At 34.6% G+C, this 21,103-nt stretch overlaps 4 protein-coding genes and 2 non-coding genes across 7 annotated transcripts; 4 read left to right on the top strand and 2 right to left on the bottom strand.

Moving 5' to 3' along the window:
- The first annotated feature begins 122 nt into the window (after positions 1–122).
- Positions 123–207, top strand: TRNAM-CAU. Its single transcript is given in 2 exon segments — positions 123–160; positions 172–207. It is a non-coding gene; the product is annotated as a tRNA-Met (tRNA).
- Positions 208–277: 70 nt separating this feature from the next.
- On the bottom strand, positions 278–350 carry TRNAE-CUC. The gene has a single exon. It is a non-coding gene; the product is annotated as a tRNA-Glu (tRNA).
- An 841-nt stretch (positions 351–1,191) lies between these two features.
- Positions 1,192–3,725, top strand: LOC109161059. The gene is made up of 2 exons (XM_019309370.1): positions 1,192–1,578; positions 3,413–3,725. The coding sequence occupies exons 1-2, from the start codon at positions 1,214–1,216 to the stop codon at positions 3,615–3,617; spliced, it is 570 nt and encodes a 189-aa protein (XP_019164915.1). The 5' UTR covers positions 1,192–1,213; the 3' UTR covers positions 3,618–3,725.
- Positions 3,726–10,315: 6,590 nt separating this feature from the next.
- LOC109161056 (probable LRR receptor-like serine/threonine-protein kinase At1g14390) lies at positions 10,316–14,757 on the top strand. The gene is made up of 7 exons (XM_019309366.1): positions 10,316–11,679; positions 12,331–12,464; positions 12,842–13,082; positions 13,387–13,571; positions 13,678–13,721; positions 13,795–13,906; positions 14,259–14,757. Exons 1-7 carry the CDS (start codon positions 10,500–10,502, stop codon positions 14,556–14,558), a joined length of 2,196 nt encoding a protein of 731 aa, XP_019164911.1. The 5' UTR covers positions 10,316–10,499; the 3' UTR covers positions 14,559–14,757.
- Positions 14,758–14,784: 27 nt separating this feature from the next.
- Positions 14,785–17,445, bottom strand: LOC109161057 (single-stranded DNA-binding protein WHY1, chloroplastic-like). Of its 2 annotated transcripts, none has more exons than XM_019309367.1 (7): positions 17,100–17,445; positions 16,361–16,461; positions 16,180–16,272; positions 15,940–16,034; positions 15,599–15,672; positions 15,409–15,497; positions 14,785–15,064 (listed from the first exon to the last, which is right to left on the bottom strand). In XM_019309367.1, the coding sequence occupies exons 1-7, from the start codon at positions 17,365–17,367 to the stop codon at positions 14,942–14,944; spliced, it is 843 nt and encodes a 280-aa protein (XP_019164912.1). In that variant the 5' UTR covers positions 17,368–17,445; the 3' UTR covers positions 14,785–14,941. The 2 variants fall into 2 exon arrangements, with proteins under 2 accessions (XP_019164912.1, XP_019164913.1); XM_019309368.1 differs by having other exon boundaries at positions 16,361–16,458.
- A 1,483-nt stretch (positions 17,446–18,928) lies between these two features.
- LOC109161060 (lysine histidine transporter-like 6) lies at positions 18,929–20,909 on the top strand. Its single transcript, XM_019309371.1, has 5 exons — positions 18,929–19,031; positions 19,307–19,398; positions 19,657–19,725; positions 20,649–20,784; positions 20,820–20,909. Exons 1-4 carry the CDS (start codon positions 18,935–18,937, stop codon positions 20,745–20,747), a joined length of 357 nt encoding a protein of 118 aa, XP_019164916.1. The 5' UTR covers positions 18,929–18,934; the 3' UTR covers positions 20,748–20,784; positions 20,820–20,909.
- Positions 20,910–21,103: the final 194 nt, after the last annotated feature.

Below are 21,103 nucleotides of genomic sequence, written 5' to 3'. Positions count from 1 at the left end.
GTTGTTCACAAATACTCAGCGCCGGAACTGTGCTTAGTATCAACGCTTTTCTTTAAATACTAAAATACACAAATAACAAAACATATATATAATAGTCTTCTTTAAAAGTTATGCACCAACATGGGGTGGTGGCGCAGTTGGCTAGCGCGTAGGTCTCATAGCTTCTGAGTGATCCTGAGGTCGAGAGTTCGAGCCTCTCTCACCCCATACTTTTTTGCTACTTCCACAATGTTCTGTTTTTTCCTTCGCCGTGAAAAATAAAAGCAACAACAAAAGCTTCCGTTGCCGGGAATCGAACCCGGGTCTCTCGGGTGAGAGCCGAGTATCCTAACCAACTAGACTACAACGGATTGGTTGTTTTATTTTGTCATATTTAATATATTCTATAAGTCACATACACATGTTATATTTACTTATTTTCTAATCTAATTTAGGTATATAATTTGTGTTCATAGATAGAATTTCACAACACAAGACACATCAATTTATAACATAAGACACAATTACTAATTTGTTTTAGGTACAAAATTGCATAACGCAAAACACAAAAAAAAACTTAAAACATAAGACATACACATGCACTAGGGTCCACAGTGCTATGTAAACCCTGGTCCATGGTATAAGGATTGATAGTTTTGCACGAATGATAGATATGGTAAATAATGTATCATGTTAAAGAGTTATGAGCTAACTTCTTCCTAGAGTCAAATTTGACAGAATTCAGATTGCATCATGTTGAAGTGAGAAGATAATGGATGTTGTATTTTTTTTTTTTTTTAAATCTTACTATGAATTATTTTTTTTGACTTTATTTTCAAATGTGGCATTATGTATAAAGAGTCTCTTCATCTCTAGTCGGAGACGAAGAGTCTCTTCGTCTCTAGTCGGAGGCGAAGATAACTTCTTCGTCTCCAGCAGGAAAGATTTTTTAAAAAATTTTAAATAATAAATATTTTAAAAAATATATTTTAAATTAAAAAAAAATAAATTAAAGGTGACTTGCTAGCAACTTAGAAAATTTACAAATTAGACTAATTGTAAGAAAATAGTTAGTTTAAGGATCTAATTGTTGCTTTTTTAGGTTCAATAATCTAATTGGATTAATATGTGCGTCTTATTTGACCCTTATTCCAAAATTTTATAAAGAAAAAAGAGTGTTAAATGAGATAGAGGCATAGAGGAAAAGGAAAATTGGAGAAGAAAATGATAAGGGATGAGTGGATGGCAAAGGGCTAAGGGTGAATGGTTGCATTATAGTATTTTGTATGCAGAATTGGAGAATTGTGTGAATCAAAAAGCCATGGCCACTGTTGTAAGTGGGTGCTTCACTGCTAACCCTAACAGTATTTCTAATAACAGACCCAAAGTGAAGAATAGGTATAAAGTGGTGGGCCGCAACTCTATCTCTTTTACTTCAGTGAAATCCCAAACCAAAACCAAAAGAGCACTCCGAATCGTGATAAGAGCTTCGACGGAACCTCACGGCGGCGTGATGGCCACTGAGAAAGGCGGAATCAAGATCATCACCGACCCTCCCGAGTCCAAACTCTCTGAGTTGGGAGTCAGATCTTGGCCCAAGTAACTCCATCTCACACTCCCGCTTTTCAATTCCTTCTTTAATCTTGTGTGGCTAGGTTAATTCACAGTGAATGAGTATATAAAGTTCTTGCAAAATCTGTTTAATTTCCTCAGGCAAGCCCACAACAGATTAAGAAAATGTATGCACAATCAGATTCCTTTACAACATCACATTTTAGCCGCCCACCATAACCTCTTCATTACTTGAGCATTGTTTTGTCTGCTAACCAGACCTCATAATTATACTCCTCTCTCATTTTATGTCTCTGATTAGTTTAAGATGATTGACTGAAGTTATTTTTAATTAAAATTTTCATAATATTAAATTTGCTATTAGCAAACAAAATTTATATATTTAGAAATTATTACATTAAAAGTTACTATTAAACACACAAAAAAATCAAATTTATAAACAAGTAAAAAATATTAAAAGAAAATAAACAAAAAAGAAAGAGTGGTTTGACCAATGAATAGTGAATAGTAAATATGACAAGTGAAATAGGACATATGAAGTACTATTTATTAGTGTTGCAAAAATTGCACCTAGAAATTCGGCAGAATCGCCGTTCTAGGCCTAGGCTGCCTGTCTAGGCGGGAGTTTAACTAATTTTTTCTTGCTATTTAGGCTCTGTTTGTCATATCTAGCTTATAAGCCAACTTAAAGTTGAAAGCTTAAAAGTTAGTAGCTACTAGCTTTTCTGAAAATAAACTATTACTCCGTATTTTAAGCTCTCCATGTTTTACCGAACAGAACTTATGGTTTATTTGTAGTTTAAAATACGCTATAAGTTCTAAAATAAGCTTTACCAAACATAACCTTATTCTACTTGTTTTGATTGATAGTTGATATTAATGAAATAAATGATTGCATTGAATGCAACCTTTTGTCTGGACAATAATGTATTGTGGAAGTGGATCTGATTTGGTGTTGATTCCTCGGTATGAATGAGTATATTTAGAATTTGTGTATGTTTTAATTTGAGCTAATCATGGGGCAGTTCGGTTCCATCTCAAGAATAAGTCATGGCAAGGTGTATGCAAGGACTAGTTTTTAAAGTCTGTAACTTGAAAATCCAGAACACCAAGAGAGCTTCTTTGTCAACTGCACATTTTTTGGGTTTGCGTTTTTTCATTTTGTAATTCACAGTATGATCTTTTAGAACATTATTTCTCAAGAAAATGTATGACCTCAACTATTAATATCTTGTCAAGTGACTACTTCAAAATTTCCATTCAATGTAATTTAGGTTTGATGTTACCGTAAACCATTTAATTCTTCATAAAACTATAAGTTATGCTTGGACTGTCAATAAAAGCTCTAGAGAAAACCTTTGTGATGAAAATTCTCTGTTTGCCTGCATGTTAGATTCTTGCCCGAACTAGCTAGGTTTAAGTGTTTAACGTGTGAACTGTGAAATGTTGCGGATGAACTTTAGCATAGTGAGGCCAGAGCTAGCATGTATGATTTGCATGATTACTCATTTGTTTAGATACAATATGAATTTCCCAATCAATAACTCTTGGTGATGCATTTTTATTTTGAAGTTGTGCCGTCTATCTCATTTTATTGTTACTCAAGGTTAGGAAGGAAAGTTTTGTGAGCCCAATAATGCATTTTGGCTATGTTTGGTAGAGCTTATATCTTATTAAGCTACAAATAAGCTATAATTTTTGTTAAAATAATAGCTTATTTTGAAACCATACTTTAAATATAGTTTGAAAATAAGCTTGTAGCGACTAGCTTTTAAGCTTTGATCTTTAAACTAGCTTATAAGCTAGGTATGTCAAACAGAGCCTTTGTGTAGTTGGAGCACTAAGTTATACGTATGTATAGGTGGGGATGCCCTCCGAGCAAATTCCCGTGGACATACTCTTCCAAGGAGACGTGCTATTTGCTGAAGGGGAAGGTGAAAGTGTACCCAGACGGATCAAATGAAGCTGTTGAAATTGGGGCGGGCGACTTGGTCGAGTTCCCAAAGGGCATGAGCTGCACTTGGGATGTATCTGAAGAGGTTGACAAGCATTATAACTTCGAATGAACCTTTAGGTATTATCCCTCCCTCTCTACAAACGGGATTATTATTATTATTTCGTGTAATAAACACTTCACTTGGTATGATAATGAATCCAGTTTGAATTTCTGAATCCCTAAGAATTGTGGTTGGATTAGGTTTCTCTGGCAAAAGAGAAGCTGTTTCTTGCACAAATTTGTCCAGCTTGATTTGCCATTATCAATGGATTAGGCTTATACAGTTATACTATATTACTATATATGTATTATGTATACACATTTTGATAGCTGATTAGTGGCAAATTTTACTGTAGTCCATTGTGTGGACCATGCATCAGAACACATTTATATGAATAGTGAACTTTATGCATACAAATAGTGAATCTAAATTTACTAAATAGCATATTTCTAAGTAAAGAGGGGGTGTGCCGAATAAGTTCAACTATGTTCTACAAATAATGAATCAGTTTGTACATGTTCAAATAATAAACCGTATACACACTAAATCATCAAGATGTTTTCATATTATTTTGTACACATGCAAATAATGAACATTTCGTATAAAAATAATGACTATATACATAATGAATAATGTACCCTAATCCCTATACATAAAAATAATGTATTATATGCATGAGAAATCCAAATTAAAGATGGGTTGATTGGCTGAGGAATGATAGGCAAATTATGCTATGAGCACGTGTTTACTATGCATATGGTGCCCGCGAATCTATATCCATAATTTCTATATTGTAGATCCATAGTTTTTATATTATAGATCCATAATTTTCTAGACTCTCAGTGAGCTAAAATTATGAATCTCGAGTATAAATTTTAGCTCACCGAGAGTTTCGAAATTATGGATATACAGTATTGAAATTATGGATGTACAGTATAGAAATTATGGATATAGATTCGTGGTTAGAAATTATGAATTTAAAGTATAAATTTTACCTCACCAAGAGTCTAAGAATTATGGGTATACAATATAGAAATTATGGATATAGATTTGTGTGCACCGTGCAAGGTGAGCACGTGTTCACAGCATAACGATTGGGAATGATATCACTGGGATCTACTCGCTTGGGCATAATTTTTGCTGTAAAGTTTTGAACCTTGATCTCTTCTCCTAAATATAAATATTGCCTACTGAATTAATGAGTTAAGCCCGTGCTGTCACACTTGTCTTCACTCATAACATTCACTCATAACATCAAACCAGACGACGAAAGCCCAGGGTAACATGCTAATATCACATTTTCTGACCATACTAATGATGTGATGAAAATTTGCAAAGTCAAGTACAACTAACACCCATGCTTAAATTACTCTTATCTTTTTCCTGTTCTTGGAGATTACACTTTGTCTCACTCAAGAAAAATTATTCTTGTGCTAAAATATCCATACAAAACAAGAGATTAGGTCGAACAATTACATCAAACAAATCCTGTCATGACAAAGATAGGTTGCCTCTATATTTGCACCATAAAACTTTACCCACAGCACATATGTACTCTACCGACACAATCACACCCAAACCCAAATCTTCATTATATTAAAAAAGTAAAACACAACAAAAATTTTAAAAGAACCATAACTAATCCACCCCCACCCCTTTTATTACTTTTACCGATGATACCACATGTTATTGCTAAGTGTATTTACTTAAGAGCAAAGATAAAACTATTGAAAAATTCATTATTTATAAAATTGAAATGAAAACCAACTTAATTGAAAGATTAAAAGGGTTAGAAGTGAACGGGATAGTGAATACGAAATAATTATGGGTGATTTCTATGTAAGCGTTGGCATCGTACACAAGTATACGACACCTTATGCACATCAATCTAATAGTGTTGCAAAATGTAAAAATTGACATTGAAAGATATGATAAATATGGTGTTTGATAAGTTCGGGCTTAGCCCAAAATGTTTGATAAGTGAGACTATTTGACAAGCAATTACCTTTTAAGTAAGATACCGTGCAAGAAGTTTGATAAGACTCATTACAAGTTGTGGAAAGGTATAGTAGGAGCCCTTCCTACCAATACTTGAGAGTGTATGAGTGTCTTACATACCAAATTGTTAGTGTCAACACGTAAGAAAATAAAAATATGTCATAAGACGGTGAACTATACTTTTATTGGCTATGCACATATTGTTTATCGGTTCTTGGTGCGAGCTCGAGCTTAGGCATAGAAAATGAGCTAGAATTGAAAAATCATTTGATCCAAATTTCCTAACTTACTTGCTAGAATATGACTATTATTTTAACATGTTTATTAAAAAATGAACAAGATTTTCTAACATGTTTGTTAGAAAATGAACCATGAACGTATGTATATGTTGTGACTTATACATAAAGTTTGAGTTATTTACTGTGTTACTGGTTGCACATAAAGTTTAAGTTATTTACAAAAATATCACCGTATTGTTTCAATGTCTCTCAGCTTTAAAGCCATTAGATCTTCTTAGATCGACGACTCTGATGGCTTCCTAATTCTCTCTTACGAGCAATGTTTTATTTGATCCAAGCATATATATAGGGTTATAGGGCAACCCACTTGGCCTACGGAGCCCGCTATTTCATTTCCCGATCTCAATAGTGTATTTGTCCACCATAAGTCCATAATGCACTTCCCGACCATAGTGTACTTATTGAGCACAACCTACTTCCCGGTCTCATGTACTAATAGACCTCCAATCTCATTAATTAGTAGACCTCCCGATCTCATTGATTAGTAGATCTTCCGGTCCCATTGATTAGTAGAAGTCCCGGTCTCCAAGTGTCCCACCACGTGTCAAACCTCTAAGGACACTTGGCAAGCATAGCTTCACCGCTCGACCTCTTTAGGACACGTGAAGGGCATACCGAACACCCAGCATGTGTACCCTCTTCCCTCTATATATATAGGACATTTATTGCACCTTTGTGGGGACTTTTGGGCTCATAATCTACATCACTCTACTCGGAGCCTCCCGAACTCATATGGTCGGGTCTTTAATTACTTTCTCAATCACACCAACCACCTCTATTAATCTTCCTGACCTCATGTGATCGGACATTTATTTAACCTCTCAACCATATTATTTCACCTATTATAGAGTTGCCTTTCATATTTACCCGACCCTAAACAAGTTACACCATCATATTAGATTCTAATGAGTACAAGGCTTTCAGTGTGAAGTGTAGACAAATACTAGGCATCGATCTAGTGGATTTAATCATCTTATCTAATCGTTGAAAAATAAAGAAAAATAAGGAAAAAAAAAAGTTACCGTCATTTCATAAATATAAAATCTTCGAAATTGATCATGCTCTTTTTCCCTTTATTTTCAATCCATTAATCATCTAGATAGACAATTTAGATTAGTCCACGATTCTCACTTTGTGGTGTATTTATGCATACTTAATAGTACAATCTGCACGATCGTAAGGGAACATGGCACACATTTGAATCTATATATATATATATATATATATATATATATATATATATATATATATATATATATATATATAAAAACTAATAGTCAACGTCAAATATTACACACTTAAAAAAAAAAATAATGAAAGTGTTGGGAACTCGAGATTACTTTGACTTTAACATCAAGAGTGACAACGTATAGTACAGAAACCCATGCATACCAATGGCCGCAAACCTACCGGCTACCACTAGCAATTTAATAAGCCGTTGGCGTAACGCACCGCCATGGAGAATACATTTTCTTTTCTTTTCTTTTGTGTTTTTTAATTTCAAATTTCTTGAGGATCCAATGTTACCCAACCTACATTCAATCCCTCCAATTCCATGGCTCTTTATTACTTATGGATTCTCAATATATTTTAATCATTTCATATGATTTCCTTTCATTAATTCATAATAATGAGATCCGATCCGTCTATCTATATATGATACGTTTATTTTATTCTTAATTTTTAAAAAATATATTAATATTTTTATTTTTTATATTTTATTTTCAACTTTTAGCCTTAACTTTTCAAACATTTCACTTTAAGCAAAACAACAGTTTTGATCCACATGAGCAAATACCAATTTTAATCAAACTTTTTTTTATCCGAAATCAAACTTTTTAAATATAGTAAATGAGCAAATACCAATTTTAATCCCACAAGTATTAGCAAAACAACAGTTTTGATCCACATGTTTAATTTCTACCAATTTTCATCCAAGACTATTGTTTTAGTGTCAAAATTTATCACGTTAGTCACCCTATCGTTTAAGACATGCCGAAATATGAATTATTAAGGGTATTTTTATCCGTTTCAAATTAAGATCCCAATTTGAGCATGAATAAAGGGATTTAAGCTCTAAGATCGATCACAATTTACAGTTCGCCTCCTCAAATTAAGGTAGGATGAGGATGAGAACTGTGAATTGGATCGATCTTAGGGCTTAAATCACTTTATTCATGCTCAAATTGGGATCTTAAGTTGAAAAAGACGAAATTACCCTTAAAATTTTAGATTTCGACATGTCTTAAACAGAGGGGTGACTGACCTGATGAATTTTAGCACTAAAACAATAGTCATGGATGAAAATTGGTACTAAAACAATAGTCGTGGATGAGAATTGATAGAAATTAAACATGTGAACCAAAACTGTCATTTTACTAATACTCGTAGGACCAAAATTGGTATTTACTCTGTAGTAAATTAAGATTTGACAAAAGTTTCGTAAAGTAAGGTTATTTTGGACTAAAAGTATAATATTTTTAAATGTCAAGAAATAAAAGTAAGACAAATAAAATTGATGATTAAAAGTGAAAATGTCATTACTCTAAAGTCTAAAAGTGAAATAAGTTTGTAGGTAAATGATACATATTACAAGCTAAGGCATGGGGGTGGGGATTAGGTTTTGATTTATTATTAAAAATCGATTGATTTTATATTTTATAAAACTGAATGGTTTTGTTTCGATTCGGTTCAATTAAAAATCGAATCGAACTAAAAAATCGAATGATTATATATATATATATATATATATATATATATATATATATATATATATATTTTATTTATACCTAAATACTTTTATATTTATAAATTTACCCAAATGTATATACTAAATCCCCAATTCGCTAACCAAAATTTTCACAATTGTTCTTTGTGAGTTTGTGACGTTGTCGAATGGCAAACACAAGTGAAGAAGTCGATTCGGTTTAGACTTATTTTAGATTGAAAATTTTGGAATATGCATTGTGGACTTGTTGTTTATATTTTCAAATTTAAATTATTAGTAAAAATAAATAATTAATTAATTATGTGCGCAAGAGAACTAGCTAGGGAACGTTTGAGTTCTCAAAACGAACCGGACCAAATCCAAGGCAAAATCGAACTATTTCAAACCGACAAAACCAAACCTAACTAAAAAGAAACTGAAAATCGAAACGCCCACCCCTAATAAGCCATATCAAATAATAATTAAAAAATTATGCAAATATATCTTTTTTCTATTTATAAATATATTGTGATTTTTTTATTATGTTGCATAATAATAAGTAATAAAGACAATCTTGTAACTTGAGATATTTAACAAAAACAAATAATGATGCCATATATAATTTTTTGTGGGTGTGTGCATTAGGTAAATCCTTCTCCTATTTTATTTTATTTTTTTCTTAAAACCATTCTCCTATTTTTTTTTTGAATGTTACTGATTCTATTATATTGTAGTATCTGTTCAAACATACTATTAATAGGTAAATCCTTATCCTATTTAATAGCATGCATATTCAATTTTTTATTTTTATAAATGGACAATTTAACAACTCTTATAGGTTGTTAAGCATTTACTTCAGACATCAATTTCATTAAAACAAGTACACTTTAGTTAATGAGCAAAAGCATTTATTACAGTGATGGTTGAACAATAATCCAAAAGTGATTATGCTCAAAAGCATTTATTGTATATCATCACACTTCAAATTTAAAAATTTACTTTTCAATAATCACACTTCAAACACTTAACATAGTGTTTTAAGAACATCCTCAATAGTGAAGAGTTTTGGTGTGATTTTTGAGGTGCCAAGTAAAAGAGATGCTGAGGAAAGAGAAGAAGAAAAAGAAAGCAAAAAATATAAAAATAAAAAGAGGTTTCTGACGCAAGAAAAAAAGAATAACCAATTATATAACTATAGTCAATCTAATCCCTCCTGAATCTAGTTCCTCAACTTTTTTATTTTCATTCAAAAATTAACAGACTAAATTAATTAAATTTACAACCGAAGGACTAAATATTTAACACAATAACTAATTGAGTGACCATATTGAATGAAATTGAAAATAAGAGACAAATTACACAATGGTGAATAATAATTGAAAAGATAAAAATAAAATTAGGATTATGCCATTCATTCAAATCAAAGGAATAGAATATTGCTTACAAGTCAGTACGTCATGTGCATCCCCTCTGTATCCCATTTTAAAATCTAATCATTAAAAGCTTTATATATATATATCAGTGGATTTTGGGACACTCAATACCACAAAATAATTCTCCAGTTGTTATACCATAGACCAGGTCCACCTAAAGTGGACTCGATCCTAAATTGTGTATTTTTAATATTAAAATTGTGAACATTTAAATATAAATAGAATACAGGGTTATCATAGATTGTGAATTTTTAAAAAGTAAATAGTGAATATTTAATATGTAAATTGTGTATTTTTAAACTCAGGTCCACAGAATAATTTGTCATAATTCTCACTTTCTTGTCTCATTCAGTTATAATTTTTTCAGCTTTATATTCCCCCATAATTGCTCATTCATTATTTTTCTTGAAATTAAACACCACTCCATATAGTGAAAAAGCTCCATATTTTTCTTTCTAGCCTAGTAGATTGATGGGAACTTGAGATTCAATTCCTCACAAAAACAAGAAAAAAGATGAAGCCCAGTTTCTTGGTTTGTTCCCTGTTCCTGCTTCTGCTAATCCCAGTTTCTTCTGCACAATTGTTATCCTCAGAGAAGAGGATCCTATTCCAGGTTCAGCAGCTTCTTGAATACCCCCAAGCTCTTCAAGGCTGGAATAACTGGACAAATTTCTGCTTTCTCCCACAAACCCCTTCTCTAGTGATCACCTGTTCTGGGAATCACATCACAGAACTTACAATTCTTGGAAACAAAGCCTCCCATCTTTCCCAGAATTTCTCTCTTGATTCATTCTTCACTCTTCTCACCAAGCTTTCCAGCTTGAAGAGATTGTCATTGGTGAATCTCGGGTTATGGGGTTCTTTGCCGGCTAAGATCACCAGGTTTGGCGGGCTCGAGGCGTTAAACCTCAGCTCGAACCAAATCCGTGGCGGCATTCCCCAATCCATAGCCAAGTTCAAGAACCTGAAAAGCCTGGTTTTGAGTCATAACTTGTTGAATGGGAGTATCCCGGATCTGAAGGGGGTATCGGGGCTCGAAGAGGTTGATTTGAGTGGCAACAACTTAGGACCAAGTTTCCCCTCCTTGGGAAACAACATTGTTAAACTTGTCCTAGCCAACAATTCCCTGAGATCCCAGGTTCCACAGGAGCTGAGAAAGCTGAATCTTTTGACAACATTGGATCTCTCTTCCAATAAACTTGTGGGTCCAATCCCTTCCTTCTCGTTTTCATTGCCATCCTTGGAGTACATCAATCTTGCTAGGAATCAGTTGAGTGGAGCACTTCCAGCTAGTGTTTCTTGCAGTAAAGGCCTGAGCTTTGTGGACATTTCCAACAACCTTTTAATGGGGAAGTTGCCAGTTTGCCTAGGATCGAACTCGAGGAATCGGACGGTTATTAGTGTTTGGAATTGTCTGGCTAATACAGGCTCAAAGTACCAGCACCAGCATTCATTCTGTGCAAAGCAGGCAATAGCTGTGAATCCAAATCCAAGAACTAAGAGCAAGAAGGAAGAGTCTAATACCATCAAGCTTGGGATAGTTCTTGGTGTGATTGGGGGCATTGTGGCAGTTGTTGGTGGCATTGGGTTGTTGGTTTTAGTAATTTACAGGAAAGTGTCAAGGAGAAGAGATGAGAAGTACAAGTGTGAGAGTTTTGTTTTTGACAAGAATCACCCACAAATGACTGATGGAGGTAATCATTTTGTTAGAATAAGTGCTTCCTTATATCACCAATCACATTTTCGAGAGGCAGGGTACTGGTCTACTAGACCTGGTCCTTCGTCGGCCTCTACCAAACAATCCCCCTAGTCATTTGGTGCTAGACTTGGCACTCTGCAGTTGCGCTTCCTTATACTACCAACTATGTTTTCGAGAGGCAGGGTGTTGTACTTAGACCCTTCACCGGCCTCCGCCAAACAATCTCCCTAGCCATTTGGTGCTAGACTTGACACTGTGCAGTTGCACTTCCTTATACTGCCAACTGCATTTTCGAGAAGCAGGGTGATGTACTTAGTCCTTCACCGGCCTCCGCCCAACAATCCAGTAGCCATTTGGTGCTGGATTTGGCACTTGCCAGCGTTAACTATACAGTTTTTAGGCTCTGATATCATTTGTTAACATAGCGCTTATCACTAAGCCAAAAGTTATAGCTCATAGCGATGACACAATTTTATTTCCTTATACCGCCAACTACATTTTCGAGAGGCAGGGTGTTGGACTTAGCCCTTCACCGACCTCTGCCCAACACTTACAGTGCAACTAATTAACATTCACACTCATTATATACATATGGTTTGATCAAGATGTTGTGTAGCAATGCATTTTGTAAAATTGAACTGAGCAGGGCATGGCAGAAGGCCAATGAGGATGGTATCATTAGGACTGCCACCTTACAATGTGTTCACACTGGAGGAAATGGAGGATGCAACCAGCCAGTTTGATCCATCAAATCTAGTTGGAGAAGGATCACAGGGTCAGGTACTTTCATTTCACTATTTAATCAGATGATTAAACAAGGTTACACTGTTTGGATTGTACAATGTCCTTCAATTTATACATTTTTCTTTAGTGTCATATGATAGATCTCAGCGCTGCACTATGCTTACTTCACTCATCTTGTGACTGTTGTAAGTAAAACACGTTTAACCGCAGAGTTCTTTGACTATCTGATTGTCATATTCTATTTAAAATCAATTGGTAATAAGTAGGTGAACATTAACCATTTAACTACATCCCTCCATAGTAAGCCACAACGTCACATCTTGAATCGAACAAGGGCTGAATTGTATGTGGGTGGGGACATTCTTGCCATAAATTTGGGGGTGTTTGAAGTAGTTGGGGGTGTTTATGTGCAGCTGTATAGAGGAAAGCTTAGAGATGGGAGTGTGGTCCTAGTGAACTGCCAGAAGTTAAAGCAGAAGTATTCCAATCAAATTCTGCAGCAACACATGGAGACAATATCAAAGCTGAGGCATAGGCATTTGATGAGTGTTCTTGGACACTGCATTGTTACATATCAAGACAACAACACACCTACCACTGTATTTATTGTGCTTGAAAATATCGCCACTGGATCACTCAAGGACCACCTCACTGGTAAACGCCTAACCTGATAGTTAAATTGCGCATTTATGTTTGTATATGCTCAACGCTTGAACACGTCCCCTCACGTGTCCGAGCCAGTTACTTTTTGCGGGCTCCATGCAGCACGTGAACCATAGTCTCTTTTTATTGGGTGATGCAGAGATTCGAATCCATGACCATTGACATGGGGTTGGTTTTGATACCATATTGAAACATGTGATCCATTTCAACTAAAAGCTTAAGCTGATAGCTGAATTGCACATTTATGTTTATATATTATATGCTGAACTATTTTTTTTTGTTTTTTGGGAGATAGATTGGAGAAAAAGGGATGTTCTGAAATGGCCTCAGAGAATGGGGATGGCAATGGGGATTGCAAAGGGAATCCAGTATTTGCATACAGGAGGGGTTACTGGGAACACCTTAAAACTTGAGAATGTGTTGTTAGATGAGACACTCACTCCTAGAATTACAAACTATAACATATCTCTGCCATCCAAGGTACTCATCCTTAAACAAATTACCTAGTACATTGGAAGAGACAAATTTATAGTCTTAGCCCTTAAAATTTGATTTTTTTTTTTTTTTTTTTTTTTGACATTCACAGATTGTTTCTGATAGTTCTCTCCATGCACAAGATCATCATATCAGGTACTTCTGCCCCTCTAACTTTTTTCTTTAAATTTCTTGAGATATTATTTACTCATCAAAACCACAAATTCAGTGCAAAGAGTGGAGAACAAGATGATATTTATCAGCTAGGAGTCATTTTGATTGAAATAGTAATTGGTAGACAAATCACTTCTCAAGCAGAAGCAGAAGACCTTAAACTCCAGGTACACATATCGCTAACTAGATTCAACCCCGGTTAGGGCTTTATTTCCTTATACTGCCATCACATTTTCGAGAGACGGGCTACTGGGCTTGACCCTTTACTGGCCTCCACCCAACAATCCCCTTACCCACCCCTATTAGGGCTTTATTTCCTTATACTGCCATCACATTTTCGAGAGACAGGGTGTTGGGCTTGGCCCTTTACCGGCCTCCGCCCAACAATCTCCCTACCCACCAATTGCTTGACTTGACCCTTCACCGACTTCTGCCCGACAACCCCTACCCACCAAAGAAAGGCATGAAAGGAAGCTAAAAAGGCATTCTTTTTTTTTTTTTTTGCTGTCGTAATAACAGATAGAGACTTGCTTAGCAGAGTCACCGGGAAAGCTACGTGACCTAACAGATCCTTGTATCCGAGCAACATTTGCGTATGAATCACTTAAAACAACTGTCCAGATCGCGCTAAACTGCCTTTGCGTAGAGCCAAGCATGCGCCCCTCGATCGAGGATGTTCTGTGGCACCTGCAATACTCAATTCAGGTTCAAGAAGGATGGGGTACCAGTGGAAACCTCAGTGGGAAGCTGAGTGGAAACCTTAGTGGGAAACTCAGTGGAAACCTTAAGCTTAGTGGGAATGTTGGTACTAAGCTTTAGTATTTTTCAAACATTGTATTCTGCTAAGTGTTCTGACTGTGCATGGGTTCTTTGTATCAAAGTTCAGTAGCTAGCTGAATAAGTGTGTTGAAATGCAGCCCCACAAAATGATATGCTTCAGACTCAAAATGATTTGTGTTTATTGTTTAAGTTGATAGGATGTACTGTAATAAATAGTTGTATGAATTTATTTTGATGATTTGATAGTTATATATATATAAAAAACTATTCCAAAAGCCATTTACCAAACAAGATTCACAAAAGTGTGTCACATACCCAAAATATTTCACCGAGCTAAGTAATAGCATTAAAGGTAAATACAGATAGAAGTTGTGTTCATATTCACCAGCTACCTCACAAGTCACAGTTTAGCAGTTAAAGAACTACCTTCGCCATTCAAAATCAGCACCTGATCTGGGATTAGTAGCATTGTTTGCATAGTTTGCATCTTCAGGACCAACGGAACTTACGAAGGTGTGCCAACCTAAGAGGTATGGCAACACAAACTGCAGAAGAACACACAAAAGTACGTGTAAGTAGCCATGCCCGGGGAAATAAGTGGTAGAGACATTAAAGCAGAGAAAATGGCACTAAAAGGCAGAGAAGAATTCCCGATAATAATCAAATAAAGATCAGCACCAATACAGAAAGGTCACGAGTTCCAATCCCAGCCCTCTTAGTTTGAGCCGGCCAGCTATGGACAACCTAAGTTGGTTTACTTCCTTGTGGTCCTTTACCAACTAGGATCACAAGGTGGGGTTTACCCATTACACACTCTCGGGTAGTGGCTGTGGGTTTCCCTCGTCACCCCAAAAAAGAGTAAGAAAGAGCAGTATAAGATATATCTTACATTGAAAGCAGAGACAAGAACGGCAAATTCAGCCTTTGAAACAGGTATGTAGATGTTCTCGTCAACATTTATAAGCTTGTTTTGCACACCTTCAATCCATTGCCATTGCAGGAGAAACAAAACCATTTCAGATTCTAAGCAAGAGCAATATAATTTATACAACCAAAGGTTTTGGAGAAGTGAGGATTACTGAGATTAAAGAAGTGGCCAGATCCATCAGGTAGGGGTTCTATCTTCAACACCTTCCTGACTTTTCCTTCATCACTGCAAACAACCATATATTTGAAACATTTGTATATTCGATAGAAAAATTAAGGAGAGAGAGAGAAATTAATAAAAACTTTGATCCGTCCACTATGCATAAATCACTAACTTGCATATTTAGCTGCATAGCAATTACAAGGCAAGAACTTTTATGCACTTGGCATATTCTTCTATTTCCACAATCAGCCAACAATTTGATGAAATGGACAATAAGTGATTACTGAGTATACTATGCCTTGTGCCATTAGGTATATATGTTTTCCGTACCTTTTTCCTTTGTTAGGATCATGAAAAAATTCACACGAGTCTTTTGCCCCAAGGCTAATCAAAGATCCCAATTCAGTAACTGACAATGAGAATACCTGAAGACATATAAAGCAAAATAAACTTAATTGCAAATCAAGCCATAGATAGTACATCTTTTGTCCAACTTAATAACACACTTAGACTATTTCTCCTAAAATTTGTACCACAGCTAAGCAATAATAGATATTGAGCGGTGATCACCTGCTTTCGACCCCAATCATACTGACGAACACCAGCTGCAGGAGCAAACTGAAGTAACACAAAACCCTCTTTCGATAGTTTGAATGCCCCCGACTGTTATCCATCAAACAAACTGAACAAATTATCGAATAACCATGATATGATCAAATTTTAACTACAAGAGTAGAGCTGGAAAGCATACATCTAAGGGTGAGAACTCTGGAGCACAAGGCACCACTGTGAGCGCAGCCTTCCCTTTATAGATTGAGTATCCAATAAAAACCTTAGGTGGTAATGTTCCTGCTTCGCATAAAGGATTGTTAAGTGTAAAATGAAATAAAGGCCCTCAAGGAATTGCTCAAACATTTCTTTTTCTTGTTTGGAAAAATAATATAAAGCCACAACCTGAGTCATTGTTGCAAAGAGGAACCACAAGAAGTTAAAAATTCGTCCACAATTCCCTCAACAGCTCAACATGAATTTAACTGGAGCCTGGAGATGCTTGATCATATACCCTAATTCATTAACCTCAAATTTGCTTATCACTACAATAAAGCCTCAATTGAAGACATAAAGAGGGCCTTTCTTATGCCCTCAATTTTGTTCCCATAATAAATTCGGAAATTATCAGTTTTAGTGCTGGAGAATAAAAAATCTGCAGAACATTTAACAAACATGCATATATTGAATTTAACCTAAAATATTAACCCACAAGCTTCCAAAATCCTCAGCTTACTAAAACTATGGATAATGTATTAGCAGTTCAGCTCAATGAATTTACTTATTCTTTCTTCAATTATTATTATTTTTTTTAAAAAAAAAGTAAAGAAATTTTTAAAAATGCCAAGCCCATTAACTATAAACCTATGGAGTATGGAGTACCAATAAAATTAAAATAAAATAAAAATAAAAAGAGTAGAACTTAAAATTACTGTGGATACCTGGCTGTGAAGAAAAGGATGAGTTATTGGGGGAAGCCCATTGATTTTGTTGTTGATGAGGTTCAAAGTAGTCGGAATGGCGGCATTCCAAGGAAAGCTTTCTCCATTGCAGGGGCTTTTGGGCGGGGAGAGAAGAGGATTTGAAGAGAGTGGAAAGGGAAGAGCGAGAAGACAGGGATTGAAAAGGGTGAGAGAATAGTGGGGTTTGGGTGTGAAGCCCTCTGGGTGAAGATGAAGAAGAGAGACAAGGGTTTAACATTGTTCCCATGGGGTTTTTCGCAGGAAGCTTTCAGCAACTTTTGGTGTCAACTGCGAGCGTTTAAAATGAAATGAGTGAATGACTGAAAATGTGAAATGTCTGTCTTATATTCACACTAGTTCTTTTACGTGCTTTGTGCGAATGATTTTAAAATATATGAATGCAATATTATTATATCGGAGATATTTAGGTATATAAATATTGAATTTGATTAATATTTATTATATTTGTATAAAATACTTGGTAAATAAATATATAAAACATATTTTGTATTATAACTTTAATATTTAATTACGAGATAATGTAAAATATAGTGAATATAATAAATTAATAAATTTAAAGGTAATGAATCTTTGAATTGTAGAAAATAAAGATAATATAACGATCCAGCAATGGTCTTCCAACTATTATAATTTTTTAAAATTAATCCCCAACTTTTAATTTGAACATTATAGGTCCCTTGACTTTTAAGATCTTTCCAATAGATGCCCTTTCGTCAATATACGGTTAATTGGAAGGGATCCTTTGTATTATTCTCCATATTTCTAGCATTGAAGAATCAAGCAGAGCAAGAAGCGGGGGAGACAAAGAAGTAGCTTGCTGCCATATCTTCAAAACTGGAAGAATCCGAGAAGCGGTTGTTGAAACGAGCAGTTGCTGAGGAGGTTTATGTGACTGAACCTCAGAATTCCCCCGAGGAACGGGTTAAGGTGGTGGAATGTGAGCTTGAGGTGACTAGCTCGAGTGCACTAGTTTTCGCCTTGAATGAGATAAAGGAACTGAAATCCCAGCTTGAAAACATAGCGGAATGTGAGGCTACCCAAACCAAGAACGCGGGACTAGCACAAGTTGATCCGAATAACTTGAAGGAAAATCTGACCGATTCTCTATTGCTCGTGGAGGACATGAAAATCCAACTAAGGGATTGCAAGGAGGCGGAAGTTCGAGCGCAAGTGCTTGTTAATGAAACTCTACTACGTACAACTCGAAACCGCCAAAAGAACTATGGAAGCCCTTAGCCCTCAGATCAGACGAGGTCAAAACCATGGAGTTGTACAATGCTATTACTATGGAGTTAGACCAATCGAGGACAGATGTCAATCTGCTCGAGGAGCTCGTTCGCCAACTCCAGGCTGATGGTACTAAAGTGAGAATAGCATATGCCATCCTCATCACCTCCTACCTAGCTAGCTTGTCTTATGTTGTTTTGGTTCAAGAATTGAATCCCTTGTTTAATTTGCAGGCAGTTCCTTCTGATGAGCTATGGAAAGGAGAAAATGGGCCTCCCAGGGAAGCCAAATGGTGGTATTCCACCTTCCACACTGTCACTGCCATGGTTGGTGCTGGTGTTCTTAGCCTGCCTTATGCCATGGCTTACTTAGGCTGGTAACTTCAATACTATTTTGATTTATAAAATATACCATATCAACTGTTTTTGTTAGGATCAACGTGCTTAATTACCACTACGTCAAAAGTTATAGCTAGTACTGAATGCGTAACGACTTTCATAATAAAACATATTTTTAACAATGTGGCCTTGAGAAGTTAATACCAAAATTTTTTGCAGGTTTATGCAATGCCAGTGTTTGATATGTTGGAGAGAACAATGGTGAAGAGATTGAACATTCCTCCGGGATTAGTGCTGAGGCTCGTCGTTCGTTCTGCTTACGTTGGTGAGACTTCTGTATTTAACTTATATTATCAATTTTCTTGCTTCACTGATATAAATTTTCAAAATAAGAAAACAAATTTAAAAGCTAGCCTGGTATATAGGGCAAAATTTTGTTGCCTTAAGTTAGGGTTGACTGGTAGGTTTTGATACACTTTGACACCCTTAACTTTATCATCAAGATTTTATATAATTTATATTTGTTATATATTATTGGCTCTCTTGATTTATAGAGTTAATTATTATTTAGTAAAAGCTCTAAACTTGAATAATGTGCAGCCTTCACTTTGTTTGTTGGTGTAACTTTTCCTTTCTTTGGAGATCTTCTTGGCTTCTTTGGTGGATTTGGCTTTGCTCCCACTTCTTACTTTGTAAGTCCAACTTCCCAAATCCTTCAAATTTAATATTTTATTTTATACATAAAATATAATTTTATTGAATAATGCTATTTTTTCCTTTAAATACATTAAATATATTATTTAAATAATAATCTCATTGAATAAGATTCACCCAAAAGAAAAAAAGAAAAAAAAACACTAATAATAAAACAACTTAGAAACTTAGAAAGAAAAAAAAAACTCAAAATTTTTTTTTTTAAAATCTTTTATTTTTGTTGACAAATGTTGCAGCTTCCTAGCATAATTTGGCTAAAGATCATGAAACCAAAGAGATTGAGCATTTCATGGTGCATAAATTGGGTAAGTTCAAGTTCTTAATCTTCATTTAATACCACAATTGAAAATACTACATTTAGTCACTCAATTATGACGATTTAATTTTATTATTTTTTTTGAAAAAAAAAAAAGCTAATTCTGAAACGTTTACAATAAAGATCAATGGAATGCTCAAACATTTCTTACAATCTGACAAGAATTAAAAGTGGCTAATTTTTTTTCAAGAACTGAATTTGTCACCAATATGCCACTTATTAAAGTGATTGTTTTGGTAAATTCATCACTTTAATAATAACTAAGAGACTAGATTTCCTTTCAAAAAACTAAGAGACTAGATTTGCACTGCAACTAACTGATGGACTAAATTTATACAACAATCATAATTAAGTGATTAAAATGACATTATTATTATTATTATTATTATTATTATTATTATTATTATTATTATTAAGGTACCGATTAGTACCGTATATAATCAAAAGTGAATGCAAAAAGTTTTAGAGTTTGTACATATTAACAACAATCACCATTACTTTCCAATTTTCATTGATCCAACACTACACTGCCCAAAAACCAATTTCAGACCCAAAAGAAACATCCAAGCCCAAAAAATTCACTGTAATAATAAAACAAATCCCTTGTAAAACTTGTGAATGAGTAAACTATCCATCCTTCTAAGATGACTAAGAATACGAACTTGTAACCACAAGGTCACATGTTCGAATCTCAGCCCTCTTGATTTGAGTCAGTCAGCTATGGACAATCTAGATTGATTTATCTTTTTATGGTCATTTATTTACCCAATACATCGGATAGTGACTAAGAGTTTTTCTTGTCATCTCAAAAAATAATTAAATAAGTGTAAGTCTTTGTTAATAAATTGTGCATATTGTATTGTTAGTGATTGAATAATGTTGACAAATATTTTGGATGAATTAATTGGACAGGCATGTATAGTGATTGGAGTGTTCATGATGGTGGCATCAACAGTTGGTGGATTGAGGAATATAGTTGCTGATTCTTCCACCTATGAATTTTATTCATGAACATATATATAATATAAGATGCTTAAATTCATGTTATTTTTGAAAGAATAACATGAATTTAAGCATCTTATAATAATCAAATTAATAGTAATTCAGTTAAATGTCACTTTTGAACTACATACAAAAGTTGATGTTAGTTTATAAATCACTGTTTTAAGATCATTATATGTACATGTATTTTCATTACTAGACTTGATCATTTGAGTATTTTTTTTTTTTTCAAGTCGTTTGCTAGTTTTTATATTAGTACTTTGGTTCACTTTTTCAATATTCAATAATTATATTTAATCTTGATTATATTAATTTCAAGTCATAGGCCTAAGAATTGAACCCATAGTCAACCCTAACAATAGTTA

Source organism: Ipomoea nil, unplaced genomic scaffold, assembly GCF_001879475.1.
Source record: "Ipomoea nil cultivar Tokyo-kokei standard unplaced genomic scaffold, Asagao_1.1 scaffold2921, whole genome shotgun sequence".
NCBI lineage: Eukaryota > Viridiplantae > Streptophyta > Magnoliopsida > Solanales > Convolvulaceae > Ipomoea > Ipomoea nil.
The sequence above is the reverse complement of the archived record's forward strand: the minus strand, read 5'-3'. Positions and strand labels throughout refer to the sequence as shown.